General features: G+C 27.1%; 10 protein-coding genes across 10 annotated transcripts; 6 read left to right on the top strand and 4 right to left on the bottom strand.

Annotated features, from left to right (window-relative positions):
• Nucleotides 1-84: 84 nt before the first annotated feature.
• Nucleotides 85-1,324, top strand: OCT59_017561 (uncharacterized protein; the record flags this gene model as incomplete). The annotated part of the gene is made up of 6 exons (XM_025317168.2): nucleotides 85-261; nucleotides 332-403; nucleotides 475-609; nucleotides 697-702; nucleotides 788-860; nucleotides 939-1,324. The coding sequence occupies 6 exons, from the start codon at nucleotides 85-87 to the stop codon at nucleotides 1,235-1,237; spliced, it is 762 nt and encodes a 253-aa protein (XP_025178963.1). The 3' UTR covers nucleotides 1,238-1,324.
• Nucleotides 1,253-2,140, bottom strand: OCT59_017560 (uncharacterized protein; the record flags this gene model as incomplete). The annotated part of the gene is made up of 4 exons (XM_066137564.1): nucleotides 1,253-1,396; nucleotides 1,463-1,542; nucleotides 1,610-1,828; nucleotides 1,906-2,140. The coding sequence occupies 4 exons, from the start codon at nucleotides 2,138-2,140 to the stop codon at nucleotides 1,253-1,255; spliced, it is 678 nt and encodes a 225-aa protein (XP_066004132.1).
• A 1,234-nt stretch (nucleotides 2,141-3,374) lies between these two features.
• On the top strand, nucleotides 3,375-5,219 carry OCT59_017559 (uncharacterized protein). The gene is made up of 2 exons (XM_025317166.2): nucleotides 3,375-4,344; nucleotides 4,443-5,219. Exons 1-2 carry the CDS (start codon nucleotides 3,710-3,712, stop codon nucleotides 4,930-4,932), a joined length of 1,125 nt encoding a protein of 374 aa, XP_025178961.1. The 5' UTR covers nucleotides 3,375-3,709; the 3' UTR covers nucleotides 4,933-5,219.
• Nucleotides 5,220-7,288: 2,069 nt separating this feature from the next.
• On the top strand, nucleotides 7,289-11,647 carry OCT59_017558 (uncharacterized protein; the record flags this gene model as incomplete). Its single annotated transcript, XM_025325902.1, has 23 exons — nucleotides 7,289-7,574; nucleotides 7,641-7,818; nucleotides 7,892-7,994; nucleotides 8,066-8,130; nucleotides 8,206-8,400; nucleotides 8,465-8,543; nucleotides 8,621-8,723; nucleotides 8,794-8,864; nucleotides 8,953-9,151; nucleotides 9,241-9,337; nucleotides 9,412-9,484; nucleotides 9,562-9,744; nucleotides 9,820-9,948; nucleotides 10,014-10,094; nucleotides 10,163-10,222; nucleotides 10,292-10,411; nucleotides 10,484-10,615; nucleotides 10,700-10,821; nucleotides 10,887-10,978; nucleotides 11,058-11,167; nucleotides 11,238-11,391; nucleotides 11,457-11,487; nucleotides 11,578-11,647. The coding sequence occupies 23 exons, from the start codon at nucleotides 7,289-7,291 to the stop codon at nucleotides 11,645-11,647; spliced, it is 2,733 nt and encodes a 910-aa protein (XP_025178960.1).
• Nucleotides 11,648-11,811: 164 nt separating this feature from the next.
• Nucleotides 11,812-13,385, top strand: OCT59_017557 (uncharacterized protein; the record flags this gene model as incomplete). Its single annotated transcript, XM_025309279.2, has 8 exons — nucleotides 11,812-11,871; nucleotides 11,938-12,045; nucleotides 12,110-12,272; nucleotides 12,359-12,461; nucleotides 12,563-12,660; nucleotides 12,726-12,784; nucleotides 12,866-12,956; nucleotides 13,033-13,385. The coding sequence occupies 8 exons, from the start codon at nucleotides 11,812-11,814 to the stop codon at nucleotides 13,296-13,298; spliced, it is 948 nt and encodes a 315-aa protein (XP_025178959.1). The 3' UTR covers nucleotides 13,299-13,385.
• A 219-nt stretch (nucleotides 13,386-13,604) lies between these two features.
• On the top strand, nucleotides 13,605-14,323 carry OCT59_017556 (uncharacterized protein). The gene is made up of 4 exons (XM_025325901.2): nucleotides 13,605-13,678; nucleotides 13,753-13,815; nucleotides 13,940-14,130; nucleotides 14,214-14,323. Exons 1-4 carry the CDS (start codon nucleotides 13,643-13,645, stop codon nucleotides 14,272-14,274), a joined length of 351 nt encoding a protein of 116 aa, XP_025178958.1. The 5' UTR covers nucleotides 13,605-13,642; the 3' UTR covers nucleotides 14,275-14,323.
• An 8-nt stretch (nucleotides 14,324-14,331) lies between these two features.
• On the bottom strand, nucleotides 14,332-17,548 carry OCT59_017555 (uncharacterized protein; the record flags this gene model as incomplete). Its single annotated transcript, XM_025317165.2, has 11 exons — nucleotides 14,332-14,382; nucleotides 14,463-14,724; nucleotides 14,804-14,901; nucleotides 14,983-15,170; nucleotides 15,270-15,411; nucleotides 15,498-15,672; nucleotides 15,762-16,065; nucleotides 16,173-16,477; nucleotides 16,565-16,855; nucleotides 17,115-17,269; nucleotides 17,351-17,548. 11 exons carry the CDS (start codon nucleotides 17,546-17,548, stop codon nucleotides 14,332-14,334), a joined length of 2,169 nt encoding a protein of 722 aa, XP_025178957.1.
• A 977-nt stretch (nucleotides 17,549-18,525) lies between these two features.
• OCT59_017554 (uncharacterized protein) lies at nucleotides 18,526-20,470 on the bottom strand (the record flags this gene model as incomplete). Its single annotated transcript, XM_025317164.2, has 2 exons — nucleotides 18,526-20,114; nucleotides 20,194-20,470. 2 exons carry the CDS (start codon nucleotides 20,468-20,470, stop codon nucleotides 19,312-19,314), a joined length of 1,080 nt encoding a protein of 359 aa, XP_025178956.1. The 3' UTR covers nucleotides 18,526-19,311.
• Nucleotides 20,471-20,626: 156 nt separating this feature from the next.
• OCT59_017553 (uncharacterized protein) lies at nucleotides 20,627-22,198 on the top strand (the record flags this gene model as incomplete). Its single annotated transcript, XM_025317163.2, has 7 exons — nucleotides 20,627-20,871; nucleotides 20,949-21,040; nucleotides 21,123-21,250; nucleotides 21,327-21,461; nucleotides 21,532-21,739; nucleotides 21,801-21,908; nucleotides 21,994-22,198. The coding sequence occupies 7 exons, from the start codon at nucleotides 20,627-20,629 to the stop codon at nucleotides 22,134-22,136; spliced, it is 1,059 nt and encodes a 352-aa protein (XP_025178955.1). The 3' UTR covers nucleotides 22,137-22,198.
• OCT59_017552 (uncharacterized protein) lies at nucleotides 21,947-23,863 on the bottom strand. Its single transcript, XM_025323280.2, has 7 exons — nucleotides 23,793-23,863; nucleotides 23,433-23,538; nucleotides 23,289-23,357; nucleotides 23,075-23,187; nucleotides 22,891-23,002; nucleotides 22,663-22,803; nucleotides 21,947-22,578 (listed from the first exon to the last, which is right to left on the bottom strand). Exons 1-7 carry the CDS (start codon nucleotides 23,839-23,841, stop codon nucleotides 22,176-22,178), a joined length of 993 nt encoding a protein of 330 aa, XP_025178954.1. The 5' UTR covers nucleotides 23,842-23,863; the 3' UTR covers nucleotides 21,947-22,175.
• Between the last annotated feature and the right edge of the window lie 50 nt (nucleotides 23,864-23,913).

Genomic DNA, 23,913 nt, shown 5'->3' with positions numbered 1-23,913 from the left:
GCTTCTAACCAAATTTGGTAATATTTTGTAATATTTTTTTTTTAAAAAAAAAAATTAAATATTGAACATATTGAACTTTGAAAAATGTTCGTTTTAACGCGAACATTAATAAGAACGCGTCAATTATATTCACATGTTACTAAAAGGACTTTTCATGATTATCATTCTTTTGTAAAATTTAACGCAAAAGAAGATAACTTTAGTCGATGTTCTTCACGTTTTAAGGCACAATCATTAATTCCTTTTGTCGTTGAACAAACGGTATATATATGTACACAGAATATAAAGCTGGTTTTTGTTATTTAATTTATTTCTTTTGAACAAAATGTAGTCAAGGGGAGAACGATCATATGATATATTTTCTCGGTTATTAAAAGAACGAATTATATGTTTGAATGGCCACGTATGTATTAAAAGAAAAACTCTCGTCTTTTTACGAAATATATAAACTTATGTGTGAATTTGTATTGAAAGATAGAAGACAGTGAAGCAGCAGTAATCATAGCACAATTATTATTTCTTGAAGCCGAAAATCCGGAAAAATCAATTAGTTTATACATTAACAGTCCTGGCGGAAGTGTTACGGCAGGACTGGCAATTTATGATACAGTAAGTTATTTTTTTTTTAAAAAAAAATTCCTTATAATTTTTATCTATAATATTAATATAGATTATATATATATATTCTTTTTATAGATGCAGGTGATTTTCTTTAAATGAAAAAATTTTGATCTTAATGGAATGATTATTTTATTAATTATATCATTAATACATTTTGTATTATCAGTACATTCAATCGCCAGTATCAACACTTTGTAATGGTCAAGCTTGCTCAATGGGATCATTATTACTTGCTGCGGGTATTTTTAATTATTATTATTGAAACTAATACAAATCTATTAATGAATTAAGTTAATTCTTATTTAAATATTTAATAGGAGAATCAGGTAAAAGATACGCACTTCCAAACTCAAGCATCATGATACATCAACCGATAGGAGGAGCAGTAGGACAAGCAAGTGATATTGCTATTCAAGCAAAAGAAATATTGAGAGTTAAGGAGAGATTAAACATGATTTATAAAAAACATACCAAGAAGCATAGTTTAGAAGAAATTGAGAAAGCTGTTGAAAGAGATCACTTCATGAATTCTGAAGAAGCATTAGAATTTGGATTAATTGATAAAATTTTAGAAAGAAGAGAGATTAAAGAAGATGATGAAATAATTCAAAAATAAATATTAACTTAATTATTATGTTTGTTGATTGATATATTCTTGTAATAAAATACTTATTGTCAACAGAGCAGTTTCATCCATTTGACCAAATATTTCTGGAATTGGATATACATTTGTGTAATGATTTGAAGCAAATCGACTTATTGAATTCATAAAGTCCTATAATAAATAAAATTATAAATTAAAATAGCTAGAATTTTTAAATTTGTTTGCATTGCTTCTTACTGTTTCTGGCAATTCTGATAATGGCGAATTACTTGTAGATTTAGATTCAGGATCAGGGTTGGGATCGGATTCAGCTTCTGCTGTAATTTGATAAATTAATTTATGCTCATTCAGTAAAATTTTTGATATAAAATATGTAATCATCACCATCTTTTATTGGTTTGGAACGAATTAAATAATTATTCTCCTTAAAACGCTTGTTAGAATCCAAATATCTTTCAACAATTTTACATGAAGTATTCAAAAAAATTGCTGCTTCAAGGATATTATCGGTAAATTTAATTAATTGATATGAAAGATTTTTGTTGCGTGAATATATATAAATTGTTGTATCTTGACCCTGATAACTTTCATTTGACAATAATTCTAATAATAAATTTATAATAAACTAATTAAATTAAATAAATAAATAAGTAAGATAAGTTTTATAGATGATTATATACTTGGAATATTTTCTGCGTCTGTATTAGCTTTAAGTTCCGTTATTCGTTCAGCAGAAAATTCCTTAGAAAAAAAATACCAATTATTTTCAAATAATTCTCCAGAATCTAAATATTTATAAACGATCCTATAAGAAACTGCTCCAGAAATTTTTGCAGCTTCTGACCAAGACTTTGCAGTTTGAACATATTCCAAAGAACTGTTGTATAAATATACTTTATTACTTTTTACTCTCATTGTTAAAAAAAAAAAAAGATTTTAGAGGCGCAGTAAAATTAATAAATGCATGTTATAAATCTAGCGCAGGGCATACATAAATAATGGATATTACATTGCACAGTATGACGCACTATTTATAGAACATAATTTCGAAAGATCTATTTGTTGTAAATGTCATTAAGATTATCCTTTTCGATTAAGTCATTAAAATGCATATTCTAATTACTAATCGTCTTTATATTTCTTAATAAAAACTTTTAAATTGAATTCAATTCACAATTGACTTGTGTTTTATTAATAGATGAGGTTAAAAATTAACTAGGAGAATTAAAGATATCAGGCAATTACTAATTATCATGTCGATATTGTTACTACAAATAAATCATATAATGAATATATTATTCACGTGATTTGTGATCAGGTGTTCATTTCTGGCGTTTCCAATTTGGCGAAATACAATATACAAAGAATAATAGTTTCGGAAATAAAAATGGTATTCTTCTAAAAAGAAAATGCCTTTTTTAACAAAGTTTCAAATCATGATTGATTGTTATTTTGTTAATGAAATGAAGGCAAAATGTTACGAAAAAATAAATATAAATTCTTCGGTAGAATATTCGGTAGAATTATTTAACCAGTTTGACCAATGAAATATTAAGAATATTCGTCACCTTATGTCACCTTACCTTTGAATCTTGCCTTATTTGAGTATCGATATTATATTAATCGAATGATGTATGATGTAAACATTGTTTAAATAATTTCAGGTTTTATTCGGGTTTTATAAATTTTCCGAGTCTTTGCTGTTAAAAAAAGGTTATAAAATAAATGCATCATTGCAATAACTGCGGCTATGAAAGAATTATATAAAAAGTGATTATTCTTGGCAGAAAAAAAAAAAATTTTTTTTTTTGTCTATTTTTTTTACACCCAGTATTTTTTTGCCCAATAATCCCAATAATCTCGTGCAAACCAAAGCTTTGTTCTATTTAGTAGATATTTAAAGAGATTATTTTTTATTTCGGAGTTGTCTTTTCATACTCAGTGCATCAACTCCGGATTTCTAAGCTAATCATCATTTTGCATATTTTATACATTATTATATTAAACTATTAATATCTTTAATATCTTATTTGATTGAATTTTTTATGTTGTGTATCGTAATTTAATACTATAAAAATACTATATTATCAAAAAAAGAGTTAAAAAGTGATTATATATATCCACTTAATTAATATCGGTTTCACTGGTTGAACTGCAAGTGCTCGAACCTCTCCCCCCTACCCTTCGCGTTCTTTCTTTTTTCTTTATAACTATCACTTCCACCATTCTTTCGCGCGTTGCGCTTAGCTCCTCAACCCGTACCTCTTCCTTTTAAACTTTTTTTCCTACCTATTATTCGCTTCAAGATAGAACGGTGGTGTGTTAGAAAAATTTTTTTTGGTTTATATTCCTTGGTCTTTTTTATTATTATTATTTATTATAGAAGAATAATAAGACTGTAGAAAAATATAGGACTATAGAAGAGTATAAGACTATAGTAGTTTTTTTTAAAAAAAAAGATAGAAATAAAGAACAATAAGAACAATGTCAGAAAATAGTACAATAACTTCAATAACAGAGTCTGCTCCTAATCCAACAGAAACAACAAATCCACGAAATTCAAAACGCAGGGAAGAGAGTTCTTCAAATAATACATCCACTTTACGAAATAATGTTGCTGAGCATCTTCATATATCACCAATTTTAATTGCGGAAATAACTCGTACTCTTATTGCTTTTATGATTTTTATATTAGCAGGGTTTTTATGTACTTTTGCTATACAATCATCTGATTATCGATGGAAAACTTCAGGGGATGATATGATGGCTTTGGTGGATCTTGGGTTTAAAGTAATACCTAATACAACACATGTTTTCCTAGCTGACTTGTTCATGCTTATATTACTTGTTGGTTCTTTAGGTTTAAATCTTATTCTTGCAGAATCAAATGTAGCAAGATTAATAATAATTCGGCGTATATTCTGGATGTTGGCATTTCTTTTGTGTTTTAGACTGATAACACTTAGTGTTACAACTTTACCTAGTCCAAAAGCATGTGAACCTATCATTTCAGGAAATTTTCTTGATATGCTTAAAACCGGAGTAAATCTGATAACAGGATCGGTTAAAGCTTGTACGGATAACATTTTTTCAGGTCATAGCATCTTCATTACTACAAGGTAATTAAAGTGATAATATATAAGATTTTCAAAGTTATGATCTTTTAATAAATAAGTAGAATAAATAAATTTACTAATTATTTCTTTTTTTTTGCTAGTGTTATCCTATTTCGCGTATATTGTAAATATAAGTTTATTATATATTATTCATATCTTCACGGTCTTGTAGCATTAGGATTCCTTATCGCAACAAGGATTCACTATACTGTTGATGTCATATTAGCCGTGTTCATTACATACTCTGTACATTCAATTTATTTTTTTATAGTAGATCTTTGCATAGAGAAACATTTCTTCAAAATAAGAAGGGCGGAAGAGCGATTAGGTGATGCAGAACTTTATCAAAGAATAGCATATATGCCTAATATGTTTAATACAAGTTTAGTTGGTGCGGTACGATGGATGGATGGATTAGACATTCGATTTAGTAGTGAATGCGAGGATATAACGAGAGAACAAGCAAGACAACGACGTTTTGATTGTAATACCAGTTCAGACAGTAATTCAACAGATATGACGCAAGTTGTGGTAATTAGTCCACCGCAAGATGAAGAAGGTGAGCCAAGTAAAAGGCCTGAAACATCATAGTAATAAACCGAATGTGGGGAGTGCTGTAAAGATGTGTGATGTCTATTTTAATATGCACATTTAAATTTTTCAAAAGAGACTATGTTTTTTTAATAGACAATGTAAAAAAAAACAAAAAGGAAAATTAACTAATAGTTGTAGCTTTAAAAAACTTGATATTTTTTTTTTAAATCAGTTGGACTTTTAGATTTTTATTATCATATTTTTAATAACGAGTTGTTTAATTATCAAAAAAAACCAAATGTTAATAATAAACTTGTCATTACCTAATTTGTAAATAGCGTAAATTATAGTAATTTCTTTTTTGCCTAACTCAATTCTATAATATAAAAAAAAAAAATCAAATTTCTCTTATAGGCGGTTATTTATTTAAAATGAATTACTTTCCTTTCAAAAACCTTTATTCCAAACAAAAACACTCTTTACTACTAGTATCACTTGGAAGTTTTGCTTTTCTATTGCTTTACACTTTCCTATTACTTTACGTATTAGCAATATGGGCAACATATCCCCCTTACAATGAGATATAAAATTTTATAGACGCGAAATAAGGTGAGGATTTGATCTAGACAAAATCAGTTATCATGTGTTGATTTAACTAATAAAAAAAGGTATGATTTTTTTTAACAATAAAGTAAATTATTAATTAAGCCAATAAAAATAAATAATGATCGGCTGTACTTATCTATATCCAAAACATCCGATTTGGGGCTTTTAAAAAATTTGTAACTTTTTTTTAAATAATCAAAAAAGGAAAATAACAATTAAAAACGTAATAAAGTAGCCACGTTTATTTAGTTACTGTAAAAGGAGATAATTAATTTATTTTATTATCCGAACCTGATTTTCCGATTATTATTTCAAATTTTAAATTGTTAGTAAAAGCACGTGAATTAAATTTGCAGAACGATTAATTATTTAAAGAACAATTCTTATTTATATACATTAGGAACTGTACTGTGTCAAGAGTGTCTCAAGATAATATTGGTAAAACTTTTATGTCCTATAGTATAGTAATCATATGCTTTGATTTTTTTAGATAATATTTCCTTAAATCATTGTTGTTGTAAGTATTTTATACATTTTCTACATTTTCCCGAAGGTGGGCGAAGCTGTAAGGCTGTGTAAAATTGATATCAGTATGATACGATCAATTATTTGCACAGCATATGTATGAATATTCACATTAATTTATAAAAATGACAATTTAATAACAATTTTGCATATTTAATAATTAGGACCGGTTGCTTTATTAATTAATTAATTATAAGGTACAATTCATTTCTTTATATTAATATCGATATTTTTATGGATGATATAAGGACGTTGATCTCCGTGACATATAACTCAAATAAAATTTATCTGACTCAGGAAATGATAACCGGATTTATTTGTCATGCCATCGGTCAAAATTGTCTATATTTTTACCTTTTTATTTATTATGAAGGAGAAAAAACCAACATTCGAAAAGTAAATGTACTATATTGTATAAACCTATAATAATAATAATAATAATAATCATTTTTCTTCGACTTTTGTACCAATGGATAAGAGTTTATCCAAAAGCTCAAACAATACGGTCTCAAAATTTTTCATTTCATGGATTCTCTAATTGAGTGACCCTCCTTTTCAGGAGATCAATTTCTCTTATCAATGAGGAAATATCTTCTTCCATTGATATTCCAATTGTATTTAAATTCTCAATGTTATTTCCAGAAGTATGTTCTTCACCTTCTCTTCTCCATATATTTTCATAACCATTAAATCTCGTAACAAAACTAGAGTTCCATTCGATAATTTTATGTTTTAAACCGAGTATCTTCTCAATCTCTTCAAGCCTAGTCTTATAATTTTTTCCCAGGAGTGATGTATGTATGTAACGTCATTAAACTCGAATATTACCAAATATGGAGGACGTCTAAAGCAGAGGGAAATCACGTGACTTCGAAAATTTTATTTTCTAAATAAAACTTTTCGCCATATATAAACATCCTTTTAAACATACATGCTAAGTATTTTAGCCTACTCTGCAAGTTTACTTAGAGCACAAAATGAGGTTTTGAATGCCGTTTTCAATTTATTTGACATTTCATTTTTGTCTATCCATTTTTGGATATGATCGGCAAAAATTCTTTTGCTCATATGTAAAAAACAGTATTCAGAGCAGGCTAAGATATGTTATTTTATGATTTTCAATCTTAATTTATAAAAAATTAGTTCGCTCATATTATATGGAATCACGTGATTTGCCGCTTTTAGACGATCCTATTACCAAATTACTCGTGATTTTTTTTTTTACGCGTATTTCCTAATTCGCGAAATTTTTTTATTTTATTAAATCTGAACTTACAAAAAAATGCCTCGAGAAAACCCCTTGTCGTCTTTATCATTATTTGTTCCGCAAATTTTTCAAGACGTTCAAAAAACTGTTATAAACCACCGGAAAAACGCTGTGGTACTACGAAAATTCCAGTTTCAATGCTCGCAATTTAACGATGATAATCATAATTTTGGTGAAAACGAATTTAATAAAGAGTTTGTCAGAAATGTAAATAAAATATTACCAGTGAAAAAAGGACAAGCGAACGCAGAACGTGTTATTACCTTTATAGCTACATTTGTAAATTATTGTCAAGAAAAAGGTATTTTTAGGGATGTAGATAATTTATTAATTAATTATATTTAATACTTTGTTTTTATTTATAAAGAAAATGAGAGAGGAAGTGATTCTAGTGATACTATCGATAATGACAGCACGTTATTATCCCGATTTACGGGATTTTTGCTTAGGCATTTTCTGAAAGGTATCGAAGCTAAAGATAAAAATGTAAGGTTACGCGTCTGTCAACTCATTGGTCTTGTAATTGATTCAATTGAAGTAATTGAGTAAGTCAAAATTTTTTGAATATTTCTTTTATTTATTGTGAATAAGAATTTTGACGAAAAACTTCATTTGTAGCGGTGATTTGTATGAGCATTTGAAGGATGAGTTGACTAAACGACTATTAGACAAGGAATCTTCTATCCGTGTTAAAGCGGTGGAAGCATGTTCCAAGTTACAAGTAAGAGATATTATCATCAAGTATTATTTACGCTATAGTAGAATTAAATAATCATACCTAATTTTGGCTAGTGCGAGGAAATTGGAAAGGATATCGTCGAAAAATTACTTGGAATAATGCAAAATGATCCTATCGCGTAATATAATATTTTTATGAATTAATATATTATATATACTTAGTTTTATAATTATGTTATTCTATTTATTATTAGAGAAGTTCGACGTGCTGTCTTATTAAATATTGACCTTAACGAGAATACTATTCCTCACATATTTGATCGAACGAGAGATGCTGATGCAAGTATTCGTCGTGATGTCTATGTGAGATCTTCGGAAGAAATAGGCGATTTTCGTGTTTTATCTATTGAAACTAGGGAAAAATTGTTAAGAAATGGCCTTACAGATAGGTAAATATAAAATATCTCAATTTAGAATACGCAATTAATTAAAGAATACTATTGTTCAATACAGAGACCCTCAAGTTAATAAAGCTTGTTCAAACTTTCTTGCTTATAATTGGGTTCAACATGCAAATAATAATCTGTTAGAGGTAACCTATCTAATTCGATTAGATAATTAACACGTGTTCAATTATAACATTTAAAATGATTATTTTTCTTCTTTTAGTTACTTAAACGAATTGACGTTGTAGGAAGTAATGTTGCACAAGATGCCCTTTTGACAATTTTTAAGTCACGTCCAGATCTTATGCAAACGTTGAATTTTGATGGTTAGGCCTTTTTGTAAAAAATTTCTTAAGTTATCATAATTTAACGTTTTGTGACTTTTTTTTTTAATAGAGTCATTTTGGGAAAGTTTAACTATCGAATCCGTTTTTCTTGTACAAGTGTTTTGTGAATTCAATAAAGAGGTATATCGACATTATTTGAAAGAAAAAAAAATGTTTTTTTTTTTTTGTTTAATTGACTATAATGTATCGATTATTTTATTTTTATTAGGATGAAAATAAGCTTGATGAAGTTTTGCCAGAAGTTTCAAAATTTGCCTTATATATCCAAAAACACATCAATTTAATGCAAGAAGCATTTGAGGAAGATATAGTAAGTTGTGAGTTTATTGTTGGTCAATTGCTCATAATTTCAAAATTCCTGGATTATGGAGATGAAATTGGAAGGCGAAAAATGTTTAATCTTCTTCGTAAATATTTTATCTTTTTTTTTTTTTTAAAAAAAAATAATAATTTTATTTATCAAAAGTACAAAATTTGATTATATCATATATTTTAGGGGAAGTTCTTATGCTTAATCATGTCCCAGATGATCATATTGAAAGCATCGTGGAAGTTATGAAAAAACTTTCAATTGATGAACGGGATTTTGCTCGGTTTTGTGCCATTATTTATATAATTAAATTCGCTTAATTATGTTATGTAAATATTAACTGTGTGAGATTTTTAGTTCCATGGCCGAAATCTTAAATGATATTCGAGAAAAGATCGAAACCGAAAATGATCAGGGATATAAATATCAGGTTTGACTATGTAATACTGTAAACTCGGATAAATAAATTATTTCTAATAATAATAATAATAAAAATTTTATATTCAGATTGAGGATGAGCTTTCTGCCAGCATATTGAACCTTAGTATAAGATCTGGGTCTTCCGAAAGATCTATGTCGACAATAGATTCAAAGTTCACACTTGATGATGAAGATCGGAAATTGACAACCAAAATAACTAATATAAAGTGTTTGAACATTGTGCGCTATATACTTGAAAGAAGCGAAGAAGTAGGTTAAAATCAGATTTCATTATTTATTGATGTAGTGAAGAAAATTAAAATATATTCTCATACTTTCTTAAAGTCCTTACGTAATAATCCTTCCATGTATGGTATTTTGAACGAATTTATATTACCCAACTTGCAAAGTCCTGAACCAATGTTACATGAGCTTAGCATTCATTGTCTTGGATTAAGTTGTTTACTTGACCAGGTGAGTGAAAAATAATTAATATTTTGTATATGAACAATAATTAATTAATTCGTTACTTTCTTTAGCGATTAACTGATGATAAATTTGGTCTTTTCATATATTGTGCGGGACTTACAAATCCAGAATTACAAAATAAAGCTCTTATGGTATTGTGTATATTAAAATATATAAATTAAACTATTCGCAAAATATTGATTTTTACACGCTTTCATAGGTGATATTCGACATTGTAATGATGTATAGTTATCCTTTTGTTGTTGAAAATATACGTCAGGTTTGATAAAATATTTACTTGCAATATTCATATAACTAGAATGAAGTTTAATAAGTTATTAATTTGTAGGGTGATCAAATATTGGAATTATTGTGTGCGTGTCTTCATAACGAAAATCCAGTAGTTCTAGCAACTACAGTTGAAGGCATAGCCAAACTTATGCTTTCTCAAATGATATACGATAAAAATGTTAGTATTCTCATGATTTTTTCTTTCATAGATTCAAATTTTTTTAATCATCCCTAATTCGTTAAATTATAGATATTAAAAGAACTTGTAATCTTATATTTTGATGTTGAAACTGCAACTAATACTCGTTTACGACAATGTTTGAGTTACTTCTTTCCTGTTTATTGTCATTCATCGGTCGAGAATCAACGTTTAATGTTACAGGTATTCTTTAACTATTACTTTTTTTTCTATACATTATTTTTACATTTGTTTTGCGAGGCAATTAATACAATCTATTATAAATAGATATTTGTTCCGTCTTTAGTAAATTTAATGGATGAATATAGACAACTTAAGAATAAAGAAATGATACCACCTTTGCAAATAGCGCAACAATTAATTGATTGGGCGGATCCTTCTAAAGTCGTGTAAGTGAAATTTAAATTTAAATTCAATATTAATATTTTAATTATTTTTTTTTTTTGCGTTAAAGAAAATCGGAACAAAATGAAGAGATTATAGAATATGGAGCACATGCTGATATTGCCATCGACATTATTAAAGAGCTTTTCAGAGAAACGAACAGTAAGTGACAAAAAAAAGTATATGGTAATTTTTAGTTATTTAATTAAATTGATTAAATTGACAACTTTTGTTTTTACAGAGGAATTAAGGAAAATTTACTGCCTAGTTCTTAATAAACTCAATATAGATGAATCCGCTGGTACTTTACGATTTAAGAAACTAACTCTGCTTACTGGCAACTTAAAAACGGTATATAAAATTATCTACTATTTCTAATCCTGCTATATTCTTATTTAATAATTTTTTTTTCCATTTATAGAAAAAACCATTGATTGACGCAGTTTCTAGAAATGCGCTCAAAAAATTTGAAGACTCTATACTTCGTTTTTACAATGATGCACCTGAACCTTTAAATGATAATGAACTTGAACAATTAAAAGAAATTTTAGAATTTATAAAAAACGTTCATGAAGGTAATAACTTGCTATTTATTGTTAATTTAAAGATAAATATTTATTAATGATTTATTTTTAATTAGAACCTTCATTAATACGTGTAACTAGATCAAGGTAAGTCATATATGCAATTTCTATGAACATTTTTTTTTTCATTTTCAAATTTAATCTCTAAAATAACTTCATTGTTAAATTATTATTAAGTACTAGAAATAAAACCGAATCATTTGTAAATTATTTTACTTATCAAGATTATCAAGAACAAAAGAACTAATAAAATGAAATTTTATAAATAAAGAGGTGTAAATTTGATTTTTAGAATTACATTTAATGATAAAATAAGTTAGTTCAGTGGTCATGTGAATTTTCAATAAACATACATTCACACTATTATTATAGTGGAAATTCAAAATTCATCCCAGTAAATTTCGTATCAACATGAGTTTTTTACGTTATAAAACCATCATTGAAGAAGGCGATTTGGTTATCGCTCACTTAGTAAGTTGTAATATTACACAAATTTTTTTAATTTTTTTTTTTTAAAAAAAAGGTTCTCTTATATAGTCGCGCGAAAATATGACACCACTTATAGTTGATTCTCGGAAAACATATAATAATAAATTCGGGACATTTAAACATAAAGATATGATAGGTAAAGAGTATGGTACAAAGGTAAGTAACTTTATTACGAATATATTAATTTTATATTTATTTGTTAAATGGTTTGTTTCTATAGATGCCTTCACATAATGGTAGAGGTTTCATGTATTTACTTCACCCAACGCCAGAATTATGGACGCATGTAGTTCCACATAGAACGCAAATTTTATATGTTGCTGATATTTCTTATATAATAACCTACATCGATTTAAAACCTGGTTCAGTAGTATTAGAATCTGGTAAAATTTACGTTTCAAAATTTAATAGACTTCATATTTTAACACGTTAATTAATTTCCATTGATATTATTGATATTGTTAATTAGGAACGGGGAGTGGATCATTTTCGCATTCTCTGGCGCGTACAATTGCACCAAATGGCCATTTATATACATTTGAATTTCACGAAGAGCGAGCGAAAGCCGTAAAGTGAGAAAAAAAAAATATCTGAATAATGAATTTGATTAATTATGAAAATCTAAGCCCTAACTCATTATATATATATATATGGTGTTTTACTTATTTTTTAGAAAGGAATTCGAGGAACATGGTTTATCAGATCTCATTACGGTAGAATGTAGAGATGTTTGCAAGGATGGTTTTGGAATTACAAATATAGTTCATGCTGGTAAGTAATTTGTTGAAATTTAATGAATGTTCTATGCAAATAATTTTTAAAAGAAGTATTATTAGTTTTTTTGGATTTACCTGCACCATGGGAAGCAATTTCAGCAGCAAAAGAGGCATTTAAGGTTATCTTTCGCTTAAAATCGCGATTCATTTATTAATTGTTTCCTCATATATATTCATACAAACAATTGATATTCTCTTAGCAAAATCGTATCGGTAAAATATGTTGTTTTAGTCCATGCATTGAACAAGTACAACGAACTTGCGCATCCTTGAATGAAAATGGGTTTGTTGGTAAGTAATTAATTTGATAAAAATTAATAATGTAAAATTAAAATTGGATATTAAATACTTTTTTTATTTACAATAGAAATTAAAATGTATGAATGCCTTATTCGTGAACATGATGTTAAAACGATACCCGTTTATACAGTTGCTGATGCTGTAAATAAAATTAAAGTACAACAAGATAAGAAGCGTAAACGCAAAGATCAAAATGAACAAGATGATGATAATTCTTCTAAATCTAAACAAGATCCTCCAAATTTATACGTTACTAAGACACCGAATGAAACTAAAGGTCATACTAGTTATTTAACTTTTGCAACCTTTTTACCAGTTTTAGATGATGAATAATACTGTATTATAATCATGCTATGAGAAGGAATAATTAAATAAACTATGATATATACAAACATGCGCAATGCGCATTGATATTTATAATACTTTCTGATTTTTTCGTTTTGTTTTTTCAGTATTTTTCCTCTTTTCCACGTTTAAAATTGTACCGATCTATTACTTTAAATTCAATTGAAAAATGTATAAAAAATGTATAATGTGACCTAAAATTGTATGACGTCATACGCGTTATGATCGACAAGATCGTCAAATTTAAACTTTATACCGTTATTTAAATTCGTAGATATCACTATCACCCAAAACACATTTCGACTCGTTATTTTACGATTCTCATTTCAAATATGCCTAATAAAAACGAAGATAATTCATTTGAAAGGGTAAATTTATATAAAAAGTATGTGTATCTTTATGTTACAACATTTGTTTACTTTTTTTTATTTTCTTGAAAAAGACATTTACAAAAAGAAAATCATTTGCAACGATGGAAGAAGCTACTGATATCTTAGAAATCGGTGTAAGTTGATTCTCATTTTTAATTATAAACTATTATTCGTGATATCAAAATTTATTGACACCCACTCAGGTGATTATCAAAGCTAGATAATTATTAATAATAATAAAAAAAAATATTTTTTTAGACACTTTATTTACAAAAATTAAATGCTCAATGTCAAGAATCTAAATTAGAAATTAGCAAATTAAAATATGAATGTGAATGTAGAGAAAAAGAGAATGAAATTTTGGATAAAGAACGTGAAAAAGAAGAATCATATACTTTACAACATATTTCCAAATCAAAAGATCAAGCATTACAAGAATCTGTTAAAACGTAATTATCACTTTTTTTGTTTTTTTATCTTAAAAAAAAAAAAATTTTATTGACAAAATCTTGATTAATATAAAATTATTTAGGTATAAGGATGCTTTGTTAATTCTACATAAAATATTCGACGTTGTTGATGATGATAAATGAACTACACCAAAAAAAAAATATTTTTTTTTTTTTACGGGTAAAATAATAATAAATAATTTATTTTTTCCTTGATTTTCTTTTATTATTAACTCGGTTTGTTAATTGAATCTACAATTTAATTACAAAATTTAATTTCAAGTATCTAAAAATAAATATTATACATATATATATATGAATAAAAGTCATACCTGTTTTTCTCTTAAGCTCATCTTCTTTTTATGCAATACATTTTTCTTGTGTATTACCATCATAAAAGCTTTATTCCTTGCCTTTTCTTTGTTAGTGGTGCTAGCACCTTCAACTTTTTTACCTTTCGAACTTCCATATTTTTCGCGTCCTTCTCGTCCAGCTTTAATTGATTCTATACGTTCTTCATAATCTTGTTTAGCTTTTTTACGTGGACCAGTAATTGTATTAACATCGATAATATCAGATGGTTCATTTTGTTGTCTGATTTAATGATAATTCATTCATTAGACAATCCATTAGATATTGACGCGAAAGTTGATAATACTTTTTTATAACATACGTGGAACTTCTTTTTCGTTTTCCTCCATCTACTATTTGTTCAGTCTTATGTTCTAATTTAAGCTCATTTAACTTTGCAAAATCTGCCGGAGTCAAAAGCTAAAAAAAAAAAAAAGTTTTGATTAAAAAATCCTCCAGACACATACGTTACTATGTAGAAGTAGAATCGGTAATCATTACTTGAGTCGTTGCTAAAGTTGAAACCTTCTCTTCATTAACATTCTTTTCATTTACATCGACATTATTTTTGTCAATTTCTTCATCACTGCTATCACTAACAACAATATCTTGATCATCATCGGAAGGCACATCAATCCAACCTTCTTCTCCTGAAGAATCATCTGAAGCAATTTCCCATTCAGCCCATTCTATATTTATATTATATACATATTAAATAATATGTATAAATTAAACAAAAAATTCCCAAATATCAAGATAATAACAATTAATTGTATAAATTAACTTACCATCTTTATGTTCATCATCACCAAGTGATGATTGTTTTTTATACTCTTCTAATAATTCAATTCCTTCGATTCTCTCCATAGCGCGAACTTCACCATATTGTAATGGTTTAAAATCTTTTAAATTCATACTTGCTATTTTACCCTAGTAAACATACATATTTTTTTTAAATCAAAGTTCGAATAAAAAAAAATTTCAACCAAAAACTCGAATAATATTTTGTTTTTTACCCTATCCTTTCGTTTCAATAATTCAGGATTAATTTCACGGAATAATCCAATTAACGACCTAGCAGCCATCATAACGCCTTTATTTTTATCTTTACCATATTCTGTTAAATCCTGTAAAAGAGTAGCATCCATTGCTAATGGCTGTCTCGTACAAATTTCTCTAATAGCATTTAAACTGTATAATGGAATAAGATGATTTTTCTTTTTAATAAAAATAAATAATAAATGAATTAAAAAAGAAATAAAATTAAAATGACATAATACCCAGCAGTCATAACTTCGCTAGCACAGTGATCGCTAACAAAATTATTAGCAACGACTCTTATAACAGGTTCCAATACATCAGGAGGAACAAGTTCATGACAAGCTTGAGCCAATATTACTAATACTAATGTAACATCACGTTGATGCGGTTGTAAATACCTTTGTAAATAACTATAAAAATTCAATAAAACTAATTTATGAATACCAATTATACGAGAAATTAGATTTAATGATAATATTTTTATTTCAAAACGATCATTAAATTGTGAGTTAGTTAAAGTAGAAAATAATTTTTCCGAAAATCCTAAAAAAAATGAATTAACGAATGAATGAATGAATATGAAATATGAAATTTTTTTTTTTTTTTTTTGAAAAAAAAAATGTACAACTTTGTTTTTTTTTCATTGTTACCTTGAGGATCATTTAATAAATGTAAAGCGGAAAAATTAAAATTTTCAGCCTTATGTTTTTGTAATTCTTTTTTACGAATAGATACTAAAGCTTTTTCTAATTTTCTTTTTCTAGATTTTTTTGTTTTATTAATTTGATTAATATGTTGTAATTTTTTTACATTTGGTAATTGTTTCTCTTCTTCACTACTATCATCATCCTGATCTTGATTTGATCCCAAAAAAAATTGTATAGCAGTAACTCTAATTTTTGTTACTTGATGAAAACAAGCTTCAGCAATTACATTAGTTGTTTTGGCATCATTCCTATTTTATTTTTAAAAAATGATATATAAGTATATATATATATTTTTTAAAAAATTTAATATCATAATAAAATATTTTTATACTCACCAAATTCCTTTTCTATATAATTCAATGCAAACATCCAAACTTTTTTTTGCAGCAATCGAATTTTCACTCATTTCAGAATTTATTCTTCCTCCTCCTATTTTTACATTGTTTTGTTGCTGCTGTTGTTGTCCTTGTAAAATTGTATACATAAAACTTTGTAAAGTTTTATTAAGCTTGTTATTTTTATGTTTAGCATTTTGATTTTTTATATCTGTTACTATATATGAATATAATAACTCTCTTAATTGTTTGTCTCTAGTTCGGAATAATGTAAAGAATAGCGACAATAGACTATAATTAGAGTGAGAAAGTATTAAATGTTTGATATGGTAATTAAATTAATTGAATAGAAAAGAAGAAAAAAAAAATAATAAGTTCTCTTTTTTTTTGAATAATGGAGGATCGGATAATTCATTCCTTTTGTTACTATGATTTACTAAAGATTAACTTATTAGTATATGTATGTATATGAAAAAAAAGAATGAATTATCCAATCAACCCAATATGAAAAAGACAATTTTCCAGCTTATAAAAAGAAAGAGGTAATTACGTGACACTTGGTATAATATCTTTATTACGTAATAAAACTAATGTCTGTACCATAGTTTTACGTAAATTAGGGTGTAATATTTGATAATTTTCTGAAAGTAGGCTTATAATTTGTTGTGGAAATGAGCTAGTTTCTTGTACATAACATTGTGCTACCTATAATAACAAAATATATGTATTAATATAATAAAATAATCTTTTCTTTTACAAAAGAAAAAGTAAGGGTATATTTATAACCTGTGAAATAAAAGTTATTAAACTTCCAAATTCTTCAGCTTCTTCATCGGGTTTTAATTTAAATATATCTAACTGTGATTCATAATGTCTATATTGTTGTAAAAAATCTCGTTTATAAGATATAGGATCTCGTTTTATAAGATTTTGTAATTGTGGTAAATTATTTGGTAATAACGCTGTTCTATTTCGCTTTCCCATAACGAGGAGTAGGTTTTTTTTTTTAGAAAAAAAATTTTTCCTGATCAGTGATAAAACGATCGCACGTGATCCTATTGTCATGTGATTTAGATCTTTATGATTATTTTTTCTGGGCAGCTAATACAGTACACTGGTATGTATATTTGTCGCTAGCACAAGTAATAAATCTCTAATCCCTATATCTTGCGTGAATTGAATATTAATTTGGTTAATGATTAATATTGCCAGAGAAAGTTTATGCGTAAAGGTGGCAAAACATATCGAGGGGACATCCGAAGATAGTAACGCGTCGCCAGACAAACTGTTACCCTTTTATGTTTAGTATGCACAACTCGGTCTTTGATGCGATCCCGTAGATTTTTGCTGATAATGGTACACATAGTGCAATAACATTATTGGATTTACGAGTGCCGTTCATGCAACGAAATTCGTTGTAGTCTACTTGAATGATCTCTGAGTGGTAGTCAAGAAGAGATTAGAATTATCAATAAAGATATAAGCAAGATCAGATTGACTTATTCTGGTTACTTAACATGTAATGATAGAAAGAATCAGCGAATAAAAGAATGTGGTAATCAATAGATACTCAAAGTCATTTAACTGTGATATTGTACCTTATGTGAGAGGGATCTTCGCGAACTTTCGAAGAGCATTTACAGCACTTACAGAAAATATTCGACCGACTTAAGAACGCCGGATCCAAGCTAAATCCTGCGAAATGTAAGTTCGCTTCGACTGAATTAGCTTTTTTAGGGCATATTTATTTATTTACTTTCGATTAACGCTTAGATTAGATTATTAAAAATAATAGCTACGTTTACTATTTTACATATTTATTAAAGAAATCTACATACAGTGTGTTGCAAAAAAAACCGGAAAACTATTCACGTGATAAAATGCATGTTATACGCCCAAAATAAATTCAATTTACATTGTATAATAAACCTGAGACCCAAGGCTACATTTTGATGTCTTTTGAAGTTATAAACACTTCATTATCTTTTGAAAAAATCAGCAATAATTATTTATTTCAAATTAAAAAATATAACAGAAAATTAAATTACATTTTTATAAAACAATGGTGGATTAGATTTAATTTAAAATACTCAAAAATTATTAAGAATAATGCCAAAAAATAAATATCAAAAAATTCGCAGTAAAGAAGCATTTATGATAAAATGATGGGAGTTTTATTCTATAAATTGTCACAATTTCGGTATATAGTAAAAAATGCTAATAAATGGTTCAAATTACAAAAATGTGTGTAGTTTACTTAAAACAAAACCAATTTTTATCATTAAAATGTAAAATAAACTTGAATATTGGGACTACATGTTGACATCATTTAGGACCCCAGTACATTTTTACTTTTTGAGAAAATTAACTACAAATGTTGATTTTAAAGAAAAATTTGATATGAAATTTATAAATTAAAAAATGGATGCAAATTCACTAGAAATTTCTCAAATTTTATCAAGATAAATGGGAAAATTGCGAATAGAAAATTTTTTTTTAATAATATTAAGTATTTATGCAAAAAAAATATAAATTTGCTCTAAAATAGTTATAAAAAATTTTTAAATAAAAAAAATATAATTATAAGCTTAATTATAGAAAAATTACTAAAATAAATTTCATATTAATTTATTATTGATAAAATCTATGGGCTTCCATGGTGTTATAGCCGATTTTTTAATTCTGGTTTTTTTTGCAACACACTGTATATAATTAATGCTTTTTTTAAAAGCTATCCTTCTTGCTAATTAAATTTCCAATAATCCTTTAGATAAAGCAATTTCTGCGTTTAAAATACTACTACCAGCAGCACCTAAAACAGTGTTATGTACCAATAAAGTAAATTTAACATCCAATACATTACATTTTCTAACCCTACCAATTGTAACACTATAACCATTGCCATTATCTCTATCTAATCTAGGTTGTGGTCTATCATTATCATAACGAATAATAATAGATTTTTTTGGAGCAGAATAACATCCGATTTTTTGAGCTTCACACGCGTAAGAATCTAATACATCAATAATTTGTTGAGGACTAGGTGAAGGTTGGTTTTTAAATTTAATTGATACACACTCTGTATGGCCATCGATAACAGGTACTCTATTACAAATAGCTGAAACATTCGTAGATGATAATAATTTAAATTCTTTTTGATTTGAATTTAATTCCCCTAAAATTTTTAAAGTTTCATATTCAATTTTTTCTTCTTCTCCACTGATAAAAGGTATCACATTATCAAATATATCTAATGATGATACCCCCGGATATCCTGCTCCCGATATTGCTTGCATTGTTTGTACTATAATAGATTCTATTGGTCCAAATGCATCTTGTAATGGTTTTAATGCTACAACAAGTCCTGTTGTTGAACAATTTGAATTTGTTACCAACATTCCTTTTTTAAGCGAATAAACCGACCTTTGATGTGGAATTATATTAAAATGAGACGGATTTACTGTTGGAACTATTAAAGGAACAACCGGATCTCTTCTATAATTTTTTGCATTAGAAAAAATTACTAAATCCGCTTTTAAAAATTCCATTTCTAAGAAAAAAAATATTTATAAATAATTTAGTACATGTTTTTTTTAAAATCGAAATTTCGTTTTTATAAATTTATCTACCAATTTCACCAGCGACATCAGAATCCAAACCAGAAAATACCACATCACAATCATTAAAAAATTCAGCTTTACATTCTTTAATCACCATTTCTTTAACTTGTTCGGGTATGTCACTTGTCATCTTCCATTTTGTAGCTTCTACATACTTTTTACCAGCTGAGCGAGAAGAAGCTCCGATAGAATGAATAATAAATTGTGGATGTGATGATAATAATACTATGAACCGCTGTCCTACTGTTCCTGTCGCTCCTAATATACCAGTTTTAACTTTTGTCATTTTTTTTTTTAAAAAAAAAAAAAAATTTTAAGATTATCTTTTTATATTAGATTTAGATATATCCAACTGACCCTCCAATAAGATATTTTTCCACTCGTATTTTCGTTAAATAACTACCCAATCAAAATTTGTCACATTTTTACTTATATTGTAAAAATGTTTAAAATATTCAAAGTTCCTTCTCGAAATTCACTTTATATTCTTTCCTCGGCTTATATTATCAATAAATATAGTACTACTAATATGTTACAAGCAACCGAAAAGGAAGATATTTCTCCCTCTTCTGATGACACAAAACTTAAAAAGGATTGGTCTAGTGTTAAAGATATTCGTCAAGAATCAAAAACTTTTGGCACTCGTTTATTAGAAAATAAAGAGGATGTATGGCGTCATAATGCTTGGTAAGAAAGTAACGGATAACTATATATTATATAAATACATTTGTTGAAAAAATTTTTTTTTAAAAAAAAAACAAAAGGGATCACGTTGATTGGGATGAAGAACAAGAAGAGGCTGCTAAACAAAAAGTATCATTACAATCAAATAATCCAATGGCATTAGAAGAACAACGTAAAGATAAATTTCATTATAATCTTTTATTTTTATAGTTTTATTAAACCGATTTTAACAAATAAGATTATATTTTCAAAAGAAAAATATTTAAAAAATCCATCAGAATTTTGGAATACATTTTACAAACATAATGAAAATAAATTTTTTAAAGATCGTCAATGGTTAAAAGTTGAATTTCCTGAATTACATAATACGACAAATATTGATGTAAGTTCAATTTAAATTTTATTCCCTTTTTTTTTAATAACTTCTTTTAATAATATGATGAAAATGGATTTCACAGAGTGGAAATAAAAAAATTTTTGAAATAGGATGTGGAGCAGGAAATACGATGTTTCCTTTACTTGCTATTAATAAAAATTCAAATTTATTTATTTATGCTTGTGATTTCGCCGAAAACGCTGTTCAAGTAGTTAAAGTTAAGTTACTTTTAATCTGGGGGAAAAAAGAATTGTTTTATCTAAAGAAATTTTCACTCTCTTTTTTAGAATAATAAAGAATATAATCCGAATCATTGTAAAGCATTTGTATGGGATTTAACAAATAAGCATATTCCAATTGAATATATTGAACCTAATAGTTTAGATATTGTTGTATTAATATTTGTAATGTCTGCTTTAAGTCCAAATGATTGGAATCAAGCTGTTGATAATGTTTATAAAATGCTTAAACCCGGCGGTCTTGTATTATTTAGAGGTATTGTTATTTTATATGATTATTATTTTCTCATAATTCTGACTTATCCTATCTAAATTAGATTATGGTAGGTATGATATGGTACAATTAAGATTTAAAGAAGGCCGTATGTTGTCTGATAATTTTTATGTTCGTGGTGACGGTACAAGAGTTTATTTTTTTACATCAGGTTTGTACATTATTTAAAGATATATTTTGTACGTGTTCTTAACAAGCCATATTCAATTTTCTTTTTTTTTATTTAATAACATAAGATGAAATCGAAAAAATTTGGGGATCAAAATTTTCGATTGAACAAAATGCTATAGATCGTAGGTTAATCGTAAATAGACATCGTAAATTACAAATGTACAGAATATGGTTACAAGGAAAATTTAGAAAATTACCCAATTTATGATATTTATTAAATTGATGTCAAAAACTGATTCTAATATATTTATTTCTGAGGAAGGTAAACGTAAGCTGAGGCATAACTAACGCTACTATCTCCTTCGTGTTTTACATGGCTAGATTGTGCATAATGTATAAATCGAATCTTCGGTTGTTGAGATTCGTCAACAACTGAATCATTTTTATTATTATTATGATTTGGTAATGCATTAATTGCGCATAAAAGTACCCCAATAGGATGTCTTCCACATATAGTATTTTTTGTCTTAGCAAGATACGAAGTAAATTCTTTATGGTTTATCTTTTCGATGATATCCATTCCTTTCCTATCAAGATTTTCAATGGATTTATATATAGGGGTTGTCAATGAAGTATCAGATCTACGTGAAAGATAAATGCCATCACTGTCCGGTGATGCTGAATAATACGTATATGAAAATCTATGTCCCCTAATTTAAGCACAGAAAAAAAAAAAAAAATATTTAAAATTTATCATCATCTTTGAGAAAGAAAAAAATTACTTAATTATTCACCAATGACAAAAATCAGATGAAATGATGAAAAGATTGGATGGATCAGCAAGATATGGAGCAAATAATTTTCCATAAAACATTTCCTTGTCCGCAGTTAAAGATCCCACCAATACAGGAACAATTTTAATGGAATCAATCTTACTAATAAAGAATGAAAAGAATGAAAGAATAAAATTATTAAAAAAATGCTAAATATTAATAAGAATAAAATTAAATAAAAAAAAAAACCTTTCTAAAATTTTATAAGTATATGGTAGGTGCATTTCAATACTATGTTCTTCCTCATCAATATCTTGAGACATAATTTCAAAATGTCCTGTTTGTTTCAATTCTTCGATAACTGTATAAATATAAAAAAAAAAACTTAATAAATTTGTTTATAAATATAACACAATGAAAATGATATATTTACTTTCAGTATCTAAAATCAAATTTCCCAAAGGAGTTTCGTATTGAGGACATTGAGAAAGCGCGCACTGAGAAAATCGAACATGATGTGAAGGTCCAAGTATGAATACGCGTTTTCTAAAACATGACAAACAAAAAATATAATATATTATGTTTTTATTCAATTTTTTTTAATGATATAAACAACTGTATTGTAAAATGAATATCAAAATATATACACAAAATCGGGATTGATACTTTTATAAGCGAATGCCGCGGCGGGTCCACTATATGAATATCCTGCATGTCTAAAAATTATAAAATTTATTTCTTAATCAGACTAAAAGCTACCATTTATCGAAAAAAAATTTTTTTTTTCTTACGGAGCAATAATAGCTCTAGCACCGGGAACAGGTATAGGAACACCGTCTACTGTTGTAGGTGGAACTTCATCTAACCACTGCGTAAGCTCTTTATTTAAGCGAGGTCCTTTAACAAAAATATTAGTATAAATGTTAGTTGCCCGATTTACATAAAATTGTCTAACACGGTACGGTCAGCTCTCTAAAAATGTATTCAATAAATACATCCACTACATATGCCCTCCAAAATAAATTCTAGCTCATTATAAATGCACACTTCTTTATACGTATTTATTGTGAAAATTACGTTTATTACCATAGGAGAATGTAATTATAGAGAGCTGACAGTATTACTTCAGTATAAATCAATTTTTTTTTTACCTTGTTCAGAGTACCAAGAGCCAGCGTGATAAGCGCTTCTACTCATCATATTTTAGTTGAAATAAAACGCGCAAAAGTGTTTAATGAATTTCTTTTACCATGTATGGTTATTTGTCACAAT

The sequence above is a fragment of the Rhizophagus irregularis genome, chromosome 26 (genome assembly GCF_026210795.1).
Source record: "Rhizophagus irregularis chromosome 26, complete sequence".
NCBI lineage: Eukaryota > Fungi > Glomeromycota > Glomeromycetes > Glomerales > Glomeraceae > Rhizophagus > Rhizophagus irregularis.
This window is presented reverse-complemented; position numbering and strand designations above follow the sequence as displayed.

What these genes read in the sequence shown, in the direction of transcription:
- OCT59_017552 (XM_025323280.2), bottom strand. Translation starts at nt 23,841, where the DNA reads ATGATGAGTAGAAGCGCTTATCACGCTGGCTCTTGGTACTCTGAACAA. An exon ending in TTTGATTTTAGATACTGAAA is followed by an intron (nt 23,003 to 23,074) that starts GTAAATATATCA and finishes ATATTTATACAG; the next exon opens with TTATCGAAGAATTGAAACAA. An exon ending in ACTTATAAAATTTTAGAAAG is followed by an intron (nt 22,804 to 22,890) that starts GTTTTTTTTTTT and finishes ATTCTTTATTAG; the next exon opens with TAAGATTGATTCCATTAAAA.
- OCT59_017559 (XM_025317166.2), top strand. Translation starts at nt 3,710, where the DNA reads ATGTCAGAAAATAGTACAATAACTTCAATAACAGAGTCTGCTCCTAAT. An exon ending in AGCATCTTCATTACTACAAG is followed by an intron (nt 4,345 to 4,442) that starts GTAATTAAAGTG and finishes TTTTTTTGCTAG; the next exon opens with TGTTATCCTATTTCGCGTAT.
- OCT59_017556 (XM_025325901.2), top strand. Translation starts at nt 13,643, where the DNA reads ATGCCTAATAAAAACGAAGATAATTCATTTGAAAGG. An exon ending in AAGATAATTCATTTGAAAGG is followed by an intron (nt 13,679 to 13,752) that starts GTAAATTTATAT and finishes TTCTTGAAAAAG; the next exon opens with ACATTTACAAAAAGAAAATC. An exon ending in TTACAAGAATCTGTTAAAAC is followed by an intron (nt 14,131 to 14,213) that starts GTAATTATCACT and finishes AAAATTATTTAG; the next exon opens with GTATAAGGATGCTTTGTTAA.